Genomic DNA, 12,748 nt, shown 5'->3' with positions numbered 1-12,748 from the left:
AAAGAATCCAGTAATAAGAGTTTCAAAACATGGGATAAGAACCAAAGTATCACTGTGTATGAATTCTGTGGAATCAAGGGCACCTTCAAGGTGGAACATTCCTCTTAAGCACTTAGCATGCTTTTGGATTATCCTGTTTTACTCTGTAACATGCCCACAGAGATGGAGGCAAACATCACACCAATTTTACAGGCAGGGCACCAAGGCACAAAGAACACATGAATTACCACACAATGAGGAGCCTAACTGGTACAAAAACCCTGGTTTCTAAATTTCCAAACCAAAGGTTTTCTACTAGGGTGGCTGCCAATCCATTAAATATCTGTGCATCACAGGTCCGGAGGCGTGAGATAAAAATGTGAGATAAGTCTTCGTGTTAGAAAAATGGACTGAACCACCTAGAAACTGGTGATGCCACAACGTAAATTTAACTGAAATAAAACTTTTAAATCATACCGACTGGCCTTCATTTTTATAAAACATCATATCTGTATCACAACTAAAAGAAAAAAAAATAATTGTATATTAAGTCTAACATTAACAATACCAGGTGAACAAATGTTCAAGTTTAAGATAAATACACAATACAGTAATACCTCTATTAACAAAGACACTGTATATCAATGACGTGTCTTCTTGGCGGACCTTCACTGGATCAAAATGTACAGGAATAAAATGTTTCTAAAAGGTACAGGAATGCATTTCAGAACGTCACAGAGTGGAGGATCAAGTTCAAATGCATCACCGCTCCATACTAAACTAACATTTAGATTTGTCAGATGTTGTAAAAGACTAAACTAACATTAGCCTTGTCAGATGTTGTAAAAGACACATCTGAGAATATTAGGGGGCAGTGAAAGGGGTCACGGTTAAGATGTGCAGAGATGAGGGAGAAGCCTGGACTCGGTTAATGGAGAAGAAGGAATAAAGGAAGGTGATCTGGGGTGGAAGGCTATTCCACAACGAGCGGTGGTAGGAAAGGACACACACCCAATCCTTTAACAAGACAAGATAAAAGTAAGGGACCATCCATACCCGTTCTGTTTTGATGAGAGCAAGTATTCAGAGGTACAGAAATGCACTGCATTCTTGCAGGGCTTAAAATGCAGAGAGCGTGACAACAGAAGTACGCTAGAAAGGGTACAGAAAGTATAAAGGCTCTAACAGACAATCAAAGCCAAACCTTACCACCTGCACACTTTTGCTTAGAAGGATGGGTCCCATTGACCCTCGGCTTCGTGTGGACCAGAGTCAATACCACATTACAGGATTCACACAGATCAACTCGACTACAAATGAGCCAGGTTCCCAGAGGATCTGTTAATCGAGGTATCACTGTATGACCCTGAAAACGATGTGCACAGACCACTCAGAACCCCGTGCCCTCAGACGTGAATAAGCTTTATTTGCACGGAAATGAACGATATACTGACCGAAAACCAACTCTCCGCGTGTAGTGCAGACAGTTCTTGGTGACGTGGGTCTGGAAGTGCACCGACCTGCAGATGGCCCCGCACTCGGGGCAGGTGTAGGGAGATTTGTGCTGGTGGATTCTCTGATGAGATGCGTAACTGCACTGGTTAGGAAGCAGCATCTGGCAGACAGTGCAAGTCTTCTAAATAAACCAAAGGGGGAAACAGGGTTGGTCCTACGAAGTATTTTCTAATATGCAAAGAAGCTTGGTTAAACCTCAAAATAAGTATACAGCGGTCATTTCAAATACTACGATAACTGATTTCCAAAGAAAAGGCAAACTTAAAAGTTAATGGTCAATGTAAAATGTCCCTGTAAAATACAGACAATATGTACTATGTAGTCATGCTCATCCCAAAGTACGATGTAAAGAGACTGTTAGCATTAGGTAGACTTCCAATTTTGTTACGTTTACATTTTTTTTTTAGTGTGAAGAAGAGGTATCCTTATAAAGTATGTTAGTAAATCTACTTTAATGTATAATTAACTTTAAAATACAAGTTTACGGGCATCTATCTTGACAGTAGAGTTCCCACAACTCAAAAAAGTTTCTTCAAAATAATAAAAATTAATTAGTGGTTAATCCAGCTTTCTTTCTTTTTTTAATTTTTTTCACTTCAGTTATTTGAGATCTGAAACACAGGAATGCAAAAAGAATGGCCGCAGCAATCGGTTGTTCTTTTTTGCACATGAACTGGTTTCTTAAGTGGATGAACTGATCATTATGATTTATGATTAAAACCAACGAACCAAGTTTAGATACATAAATTCAGATATTAAATTGAAACTTCACAGAGCTTAAAATCTAATCACATATAAACTAAAACAGACTGAAATCCTCTTTGGAAAGGGCTCTGCACCATTCACTAACCAGGAAAAACTGGAACACACTACATAGTTTTCACCCCCTTAGACATAAGCACTAAACAAACATGGCATGTTTTTAAAATACAAAAAACTCAAAGTAAATATAAATAGAGAACTCAATTACTTCCGTTCCAAAAATAAACCTAACATAGCAGAAGATAAAATGTGTCTGAATACTATCTGGACATTCGTGCCACAGGTATCTACTACTACCTTCTAAAATGTGTAATTTTTATTAAAGTCAGTTAAAGAAAGCCTCAAAATATAGACTCCAGCTAAAACTGAAACAATCTTTTGTACTGACAACAGAATTAAGACATTTTCAAAAGACTTTTTATTCTTTCAGCTATTGCATCAAACAAATTAAGGTTTAAACTTCTGAGGAACCTAAACTAAGAAAAATCAGAAACTCACTTGAAAACTCTTGGTTCTCTCCTGAAAGGCCTAAAATACAAATTTTATCCCATAAAATGTTTATTGCAGTCACAAAATAAGAACATTACAGGCAGCTATGATGAGGTTAATAAGCATCATTTAAAAATAGCATTCCTTTTCTAATAACACATATTCCAAAGCCACAGCAACGAAAACCAATCAACAGATGCATTAATTATAAGATCCTGGTGACACCTACATTATCACAGGTAGTCTGTTTCTTTGAACGAAGGTCTTCTATTCGCTTTTACCACACCGTCATTCATCCCAGGCGGTGAATGATAATGTCTGAATTTCCACAGACATCTCAGAATGTCTTGCACTTACTTAGGAATAAAACCAGTGTTTTCTACACTCAAGTCAAAACATTTTATGTTTACCATATGTATTGAGCCCATTCCACTCTAAGCCAAGTGGTGAGCTAGGTCCTTTAAACAGATAAACTTCGATACATCACCTCATCTGATTCTCATAATAACCTATGAAGTGGATAATATTACCTCCAGTTTACAGATGAGGAAATGAGGTTTAGAGAAGTTAAGAAACTTGCCAAGACCTCACAGCTATGAGGTGGAAGAACCGGGATTTGAACTGGGCTCTGAATAATTAATTCCAAGGCCAAGGGAGGAGTAGGGTGGGGGTCCACAAGGAATAAACAAGCAAAAACGCGCCCCCCCCACCCCGCCCCCCGCCGCCGGGCAAATGCACGTGAAGGACAGAGGACCGCTGTCAGGGTTACAGGCCATCCCCCATCCCACCTCCGCAGCTTCTCCTTCTCGGAGAGTGGTGTGGTTCTACCACTTTTATTACAGGGAGAGACAGCAACAAAAATAAAAACAGGAGATCTAAAAAGGAGACAAAGTATGTGCTCCCTAAAAGCTGAAGAGAAGTTTCACATGATCTCTCATCAAGACATGTTAACAAACACCCTTCACGATACACATAAAATTCACAATGAATTACTTAAACACGCTCCCCTACTGGATGCCTGTATGTTTGTAACACACGTAACTATAAAAATAGTTATGGACCGGTTGGTGGGTGAAAGGGCTCTGTTACTTGCAGGTCAACTAAAATAAGTATCAAAATTATTCAAGAAGAGGTTTTGTTAATTAAAGTGCTCTTTACGATAGAAATGTCTGACTGCAAAGACTATGAAAAATGCTTTAGAGTAACAAGGTCACCCAATTACCAACCTTTCAATAGCGACCTCTCTCGCACCAGTCCTTGGAGAGGGGACGCATTCCCTTCACACTGCGCTGTGCAGCAGGGCGCTCCCTGTGGCCCCAAGGCTCTGTGGGAGCAGGCGGCAGCCTCTGCCCTCCCTGTCCCCTCCACCACTGATGAGCTATAGGAATCTGCACTCAGCCATTTCCATGGGCTGAGGCGCCTCACCCACTGTAGGTACAGAAAGAAGTACAGGCGAGGGTGGGAGCCAGAGTGGGCTACAGCCCCAAATCACAGTGCTTCCATATTGCTGAAATGGGAGAATTCAGTCCCTGGGAAATCACATCAGACTAAGTTCTACTCTTCAGTTTGCACACACGGATGCATGGGTATTTGTGCGCAGACTCTGTGCTGACTCCCACGTTTCCGTTTACCTGTTCCCACTCCATTCCATCTTGAGAACAAGCAAGTTGTCTGGACTGCAGACGTTCTCTTCCTGGATACTTGTGTACTAGCAATAGTTTTAGGGTTTACCTAATTGCTCTCCCTCCAGTTTTATCCACCGCCCCTCTTTTAGATAATGTGTCCTCTCTGCTTCCTGAGACAATGGTGACGGATCTTCACAGCACAGAGAAGCAGATGCCATTAGCTTCTCTGGGATGTTGGGAATTCACAGTAATGACACACGTTCTCTGGATCTGGGGAGATGCATTTGAGGATGGGGGCAGGCTAGGATTTCTCTGTGGTCTACAAGAATCTGACTGTCCTTTTTTCATTACTTTAAATCAAAGAAACAAAAATGTATCTTAAAACTCTAACTCTCTACTATACAAGCTGAGGCTACTTTCGACAGGATAAAGCAGTTTAACGTGACAGTACCTGCCTTCTGAACAGAAAACAGTGTAATAAAATGCACTTAAATCGTCTCATGTGTCTTTTGACAGTTTACTTATGTCATCTGAAAATGGAAAACGTTTGCAGTACTCAGGTAATAAGCGGTTAATTTCTAGTCTGGGGCAGACTCATTTGCTCAGAGAACTGCTACTTTTTAAAATAAAACATTGTTTTTCAGTACTCAGGTAACATGAGAAAGCTGAAAATAAAGCTGAAAAGTAATCACACTCATACTTGACAGCTACCTGCATTGCACCCTTCTCTGCCCAATCCTGGCACAGAGAGTGAAGGCTAGGCCTCCAACGCAGGCTGTGAGGAAGGGGGTACACTGGGGCCCTGGTAAGGATTCAGATAGCCCTAGGGCTCGGCACCCTCTCTGTATACAGGAGGAATTATCTGAGTAAAAAGGAAAACAATTCTATGTGTTTCAACTCATGTTTTAGGGAGAAGAGTAGCAAGGGAAAAGATGAGGAAGGCTCGGGAAATGTGAGTAAATATAGCATCTACTCATGCTTAAATTTCAAACAGACCAAAAGCCTGTGACAGCATGAACCCCACTGATCCAGAGGTCAAAACACTGTCAACTTAACAGTCAGCCCAGATGCTAAGTACACCGTTTCTGCCTCATTGACAGCAGTTTTGTAATTTTCCACCTACAGTATAATTACCAAATAATAATAATAATAATAAAGGTATACCAGTTTGTTTTCTGGCTCTCACTTTCACCCAGTTTCACAATGAGAACACAGACAAAGCACTGCATTTCAGATCTCAGTTAAATGGAAGTAACACAAAGCAAGCATTGTGGCAGAAATAACTGTATATACCATTGTTCCCAATGCTAGCTGTTGGTGCTGGTTTTGCCCTCAAATCATTCTGCACTAAAAATCCCTAATAAAAGTTGACAGTGAAATGAGCAAATTCGCAGAAAGCAGTATGGTCCACACATATAATCCACTCAGATGACAATCGCTCAAGAAGACAGATAAATTAAGAGTTGATAACATTAAACTATCAACTGGGACAGGACTAGCCTGACCAAAATTAATAGTAAACATTTAGGAGAGCAGGGCCAAAAACCAAGCTAATAATGGTGTTTGGGGGTGGGCGCGGGCACTGAGGCGGCCCCACGGCCCCCAGAAGCAGCTGCCGGAGCAGAGTACGTCTAGAAATGAGGCCTGGGGGAGGCTGCTCGGGATAATTTAATACACCTGGTATGTTCTAGTAATGATGCCCATAAACTCCCTGAACCTGAACTGAATCAGCAACCCCCCAAAATAAGGACCGTGGCAGATAAGTCACCTTCACCTGCACCCTTGAAGCTTATCCGAATGTAACCCCAGGGTCCATTCTCAGAAGACTCCTATGGTCCCTGCAACTATAAAGTTCTATGCTTCTACATCTTAGGTTACCAGCATCAGAAACTGGAAAGAATAACTAGCAATAAAGAAATCTTGCCTCAGGTTCTGAGTTGGCCACTGATTGGGCATTTGTCTCTTCAACTGTAAAATAAAAGAGTTGAGCAAAGGACCTATGACATCCTCTGATTCTACGGCTGATACAGATTCTACGGGAAGAAAACTGATTTTACCAATTCGGAGGTTATAATACGCGCTTCCAGTCTGTACTTGGCTAAGTTCAGTTGTGGTTTTACCAAGAGGTGAAGCAACAACATTCCAATAAGTTTAATTTTCAATTATTAAAACTACAGTTGGCAGCTCTTAACTACTTCATGGAGAGGAGGGCAACTTCTCTAGCCCCTCCACCCACTCCTTTTCTCAGTGTGCCCCAAGGCAGGAATTATTAATGGAATAGGGTGGAACATAAACCGCCAACCAGGGCAGTTTTACCGGGGTTAGAAGTCGATGTCCACGTGCTCCACTTTTATTGCACCGCTTGGTTCAGGGCGGCTGGGAAGGGCATGATCCACCCCAGATGCTCCATCGCACCCCCCACTCCTCGGGGCTTGCTCCTCGGCAGGGTAAGCAGATGGAGGCAGGGCAGACTAACCTGGGCCCGAGCATGCCTGGGGTCCTGGCTCGGATTCAGGCTCGGGGGATGCAGGGTGAAGAGGGCTTCCAGCTAAACCACAGATTCCCACCCGGCTCACCACAGAGACCTGCATGTGGGTTTGCTGAGCACAGGGCCAGCGAATGATAAAGCAGCACTCTGAGTCCCTGAGTCCATCATTCCCTTGTATAGACTGGCCACAGAATACCTTAAGAGAAGGAGTAACTAACAAGGCAGAATTCAGCAAATGCCACCCAAACCTTACTTTATCCCATGACATGCTGGCAAACCTCCAGAGCCTGAGCACGTATGCACGGGCTGACGGGGAGAGGAGGTTTTGCACAGACAGCCACAGCTGGTGTCAAAAGAAAAAGAAATCCTTTACCGGGTTCAAATAAGCACCCCTGGACCAACGTGGAAAAGGAGGCTTTCAAACCACAAACAGGGGTAAAAATATAAATGGGGAGAAAATGAAAGATAAAAAGAGAAGGGAGATGGTGCCTGCACTAAACCAAGAAGTCATTCTCAACAGAAAGGCTGAGGTCTTAAGAGGCTGGGTTCAACACATATGAAAGGGAGAAGAAGAGACGCTCACTCCTGACAGCTGCCACAGACAGGCCAAGATGGAGGTGACCTCACTGAGCAGGGGACATGCCTCAGGCTCAAAGAGGAGAGGAGTCCACAGTCAAGTGGAATGCTGTCCTCCCAGGAAGCCTGACTCCAAAAAGCGACCAAGAACCACAGGCCGGAGGCCTCAGGCAGAGCCCAGTGATGTAACTACACACTCTCTCCTGGAAGACGAAACAGCTGTATTTGAAAAAACAGAGTGAAACTTCCACTTCAAGGGAAATGGAATAGAAGTACCTCTCTCTATTCCTTCCACTAAGTACAACTAACACTCCTGGGCATTACACATACAACAAACATAATGAGGCTCTGAAAGGCAGAGAGAAGGCAGGATGGCTAGGCACCTCAGGTCCCTAGTGATGAGTTCTCTGGGGTTCTTTTTGCCTCACGGATCCCAGATTTGGTGCTGAGGAAACGGGGAACCCAGAAACGCCAAGGGGCACAGACAAAAAAATCCCCAACAAAAGCCTGCTATCTTTAGCCAAAGGACCCGGAAAGGGGAAGCCTAGCAAAAGACACAATTACTGCTCTACTCCAGCCAAACACCCCAGGAAGCACTGTGCCCTCACCGATAGCACGCCAAGTCCAGGTGGAGCCCAGACCTCCGCTCCTGAGGCTGTAATAAGGTGTCCTAATACCCTCACCCAGATGGTATCAGAGATGGCAGCAGGGAAGTGGGACCTTCTTCCCTACCAAGTGATAATGAGTCCCTCCACCAGCCCAGCGGGTGTTTAAAAAAAAATCCCAAAAAAAGAAATCTCCAGGCCCAGATGGTTTCACTGAAGAATTCTATCAAATATTTAAAGAAAATCTAACACCAATTATAAGTCCCTTCCTATATGAATACAGATGCAAAATACTAACAAAATATTAGCAAATACAATTCACAATATATAAAAAGAATTACACACCTTGATCAAGTGGGATTCATCCCAGAGATGCAAGGTTGGTTCAATATCTGAAAAATAATCAATATAATCTTTCCCCCCAAAAAATACCCTAAATCCAATAACGAGTTTAACAAAGACAAGGGATACATGAATAATACACAAAAATTAATTGTGTTTCCATATATTAGCAACGAACATGTGAACACTGAAAAATATAATACCATTTACACTTGCCCATGTGGAAGGGGGGGCGGGGGGAGGGGAAGCACCAACAAAACATGTAAAGAAAGAAGGAAAGCTAGCAAGCAAAACATGTATAGGGCTTGTATGATAAAAACTACAAAATGATAAATCAAAGAAGATCAAAATAAATGGAGAGACATTCTTTGTTCATAGACTGAAAGACTCAACCTAATAAAGAAAAGAGTTCCCCCCAAATTGATATACAGGCTTAACATAATTCCTATCAAAATCCCAACAAGAATTTTTTGGTAGATTATAGACAAGACTCTTCTAAAATATATATGGAAAGGCAAAATAAGCAGAATAGCTAAAAAACGATTTTGAGAGGAAAGAATAAAGTTGGAGGAGTCAGTCCACCAGAGTCCCAGAAATGGCTCCACAAATATGCCAGCTGACGTCTGACAAACTGCAAAGGCAATTCAATGGAGGAAAGACAGCCTTCTTGACCAGTGGTACTGGAGAAAAAGGACATGCATGGGGAAAAGGAAATCTCCATCGAAGTCTCACACCTTATACAAAAATTAACCCAAAACGGATCACAGACTTAAACGTAAATCATAAAACTAAACTTTTTTTAGAAAAAAAACATAAAAGAAGGTTCTCAGGATCTACAGCAAAGCGTTCTTAGACCTGACACCAAAAGCACAAGCGGTAACAGAGAAAACTGATAAATGGGACTTCATCAAAACTAAAAACATTTATTCTGCCAAAGACCTAACAAGATGAAAAGGCAAGCCACAGACTGGGAGAAAAGACTTGCAACCACATACCGACAAAGGACCAGTATCTAAAATATATCAAGAACTCTTAACACTCAACAGTAAAAACAAACAAAAAAACTAATTAGAAAATGGACAGAAGAAGAGACATTTCACCAAAAAGGATATGCAGATGGCAAATAAACACAAAAAGGTATTCAACATCATTAGCTATGGAGGAAACACAAGTTAAAACCACAAGGTATCACTACACACCTATCCGGATGGCTAAAATACGAAATGATACCACCACCAAATGTCGGTGAGGATGTGGAGAAACTAGACCACTCATACACTGCTCCTGAGATTTAAAATTGTACAGCCGCTGTGGAAAAGGATTTCTTGTGAATATAAATATGCAACTACCATACAACCCAGCACACAAAAGGATTTATCCCCGAGAAAGGAAAACTTACGTTCCCACAAAAACCTGCAGACAAGTGTTTGTGGCAGCTTTATTCATAATAGCCCCAAACTGGGAACAAACTAGTGATACATCCAACAACCTGGATGAATCTCCAGGGAATTACACTGAGTGGAAAAAAGCCAGTCTCAAAGGCTACATACGGTATGACTCCATTTATATAACATTCCTGAAATGACAAGATTATAGAAATGAGAAGAGATTAGTGGCTCCTAGGGGTTAAGAGGGAGGCAGGGGTGGGAGGGAGGTGACTGGGGCTCTAAAAAGGCAATATGAGGGATCCTTATGGTCGTGGAAGGGCTCTACGTGTTGACAGCATCAGTGCCAACAGCCTGGATGTGATACTGTTTAATAGTTTCGCAAGATGTTACCATTGGGGGAAACTGGGTAAAGGGTACACAGGATACCTCTGTATTATTTCCTACCATAATCTACAATTACCTCAAAATAAAAAGTTTAATTTGAAAATGGGATGATCTGAGAAGACTCAAGGCGTTAATTAGCACGGAATACTTTCCGCATTATCACGTAAAAATTTTAAACTACCTTGGCAATTATAAGTAGAAGGTGGGCAGGAGAAAGGAAGGGAGGAATATCCCTGATGGGAGGCAGGGAGGGAAGGAGGAAGGAATATCCCCGCTGTCAGTGAACCGGCACACCTTTCTCTAGGTCTGGTAAACTCACATGTGGAAAGGCACGGAGCAAGGGCCCGGGGGCCTGTTAGTCTTGCCAGGGCCCTGAGGTCACACCCTTTAACCTCCAGAATCAACGCTAGCTGGGGTCAGTACAGGAAGCTGTTGTACATGACTCTAAGCCTATGTGCAGACGTAGGGAAGCCCGGCCTGGGCAGACCTGAGAAGAGCCAGTAGAGAAAACGGGCAGCTGCGGGCCCGCGGCCGACCCTGTAACGGTCCCCACCCTCGGGCAGTGAGGCAGCCTGCTCCGGCTCAAGTTCACGCACGAGTCACCAGGAACGGGGAGGCCAACGGAGAAACAGAAAGCAAGACAGAAAGAAGGCGCTCAGGCAAAGACTGGTGCTTGAGGTGCCCTTAGATCTTCTTACAAAATTGAGAAGTTGAACTAAGTGTTGTTAAGTGCCCTTGTCAGAGAGGAAACAGTTTATACAGGTGGACTTTTTCCCCCACACTTAAATTTAAGTTCACAAACTGTAAACCGGCCAGCGGTCGTGTGAATAGCAAACTGGAGAAGACAAAACGAAGAATTTTTCTCTTTTCTCTCCCGTCCTTCCTGTCTTCAGCCCCAGCCTCCCATCGCCATGGGTACCTGATGCTGCGCCAGGGGCCAACCACAGGTGGGGACCACCCGAGCTCCCGCTACACTTGAGGCTAGGACAGCAGGAGCTGCACGGATGCCACTGGCCTCCTGGGCTGCAGGAGAGACTCAGGAGGGTGTTAAGGAGGCTGAAGAAGGGGCAGCCGCTCCGCACCCAGAGGCGCAGGCTGGGCGGCCGGGTGACAGACCAGACCAGGCTGCCCCTGGGTGCGCAGAGCCCCCGGCTGAGCCTGAGAAGAGTGGCAAGTTGTGGAGGGGATACCGTGGTGAAGGGCAGGGTTTGGGTGAAAGCAGGGGCACTAGGAGTGGGAGACATGCCACGGGGTGTGCTGGCGCTGCCAGCCAAGCGGTGTCTGGCTCAGGCGGCAGCTGAAGCTCACTCGACAGAAATGCTCTTCTCGGGTGGGCTGAGTGGACCCTAGCTCGGCAGAGTCAGAGGAAGGAACCAGAACGGGGTGACTGTCCGGCCTAGTATTACCTGGCCCTGGAGTTAACATATATTCTGCCCTGACTCATCCCTCAGTGCTCCAGGGGAAACGGGGGAGCTGCGCTACACACCTGTCCCAGCAAAATACACAGAGTCAAGGCAAAGCAACCACCCACGCGACAAGAGAAGTCAATCTCTTTCCCTGAGGGAAAGCGCCTCCCTATTTGACCCCAGTTCAGCGGATGAGCCTAAATGGTTAACAGAGAACAAAAACGAGGGGAAAACAGGGAAGAAAAGGTCCCCAAGGGAACAGACATCTCTCAAGGCAGCTCCACATGCCAATACGGACCAGCACACGTGAGCCGGGACATACTCCACCACCTGCACAAAATACCAGCAGAACAGAGAGAACTACGGAAACGGCTTTTTTTTTTTTTTTACTGCATCCTTTTAAGACAGAAAGACAGACTGCCCCTTTGATGAAGCGGTGACCAGGTAAGAGGAACCCAGACAGAACCCAAGCCCTGTCACCAGGACGCGCTTGGGGGGCTGCATCAATCACTTCTTCTTGAACCAGCTTAGCCACCTGAGCGCTTTACCGTCAGAGCCAATGAAACATGTAACATCCAACGTTCTCGATGCAAGAATGTTCTCGAAACTCTTTATCGCCTCCATTTCCACTCAACTGAATGTCCACAGGAAAAGTCACTGAGGTATTCTTGATCTTTTGTTCCCCAAACTCAAATCCTACAAAGAACTTGACTCAGCAGTTGCCCTTGGGGAGCTGATCACGGTGACAGTACCAGGCGTCTGAACCACAGCATAAAGCTCCTCGTCACAAGACAGCGGAGGCAAGTAAGGGAAAGATCAGTTTACCACTGGGGCTTCCAAAACAGAAGTTTGAGCCAGGGTATATCAGCTCAAACCAGCGCCCCTTCCAATATCACACGTTTCCTGGTTTGCACAATAAATCATATGGTCTCTCTAGCTTGAATTAGTTTCACTCAACATGCCCAGTTACTTCCATATATCTGTAAAACACATTTATCTACTGCCCAGAAGTTGCCTCACGGAGAGAAGCAAATGGTAGAGATAAAACCGCTGACTGACGCGCACTGTGAAATACATCTCACCAACACCAACCTACACTTCACCACAAAAAACGAACCAAAAATGCCACAAACAAGGGGATTTCCCTGGTGGCACAGTGGTTAAGAATCCACCTGCCAAGGCAGGGGAC

At 44.1% G+C, this 12,748-nt stretch overlaps 1 protein-coding gene across 15 annotated transcripts in view; it reads right to left on the bottom strand.

Moving 5' to 3' along the window:
• ZNF532 (zinc finger protein 532) overlaps positions 1 to 12,748 on the bottom strand; it is a 110,289-nt gene that overhangs the window by 44,901 nt on the left and 52,640 nt on the right. For 14 of the 15 annotated variants that reach the window (XM_089895260.1, XM_089895252.1, XM_022584368.3 and 11 more), the window contains one exon: positions 1,434 to 1,615. The exons of the other annotated variant lie outside the window; for it this stretch is intronic. In XM_089895260.1, coding sequence (XP_089751386.1) covers positions 1,434 to 1,615 — 182 coding nt within the window. The remainder of the gene's footprint in view (positions 1 to 1,433; positions 1,616 to 12,748) is intronic. 15 annotated transcript variants of the gene reach the window in all.

The sequence above is a fragment of the Delphinapterus leucas genome, chromosome 14, assembly GCF_059928025.1.
Source record: "Delphinapterus leucas isolate spDelLeu-1000000601 "Yukka" chromosome 14, BTC_Dleu_Yukka2, whole genome shotgun sequence".
Lineage (NCBI taxonomy): Eukaryota > Metazoa > Chordata > Mammalia > Artiodactyla > Monodontidae > Delphinapterus > Delphinapterus leucas.
This window is presented reverse-complemented; position numbering and strand designations above follow the sequence as displayed.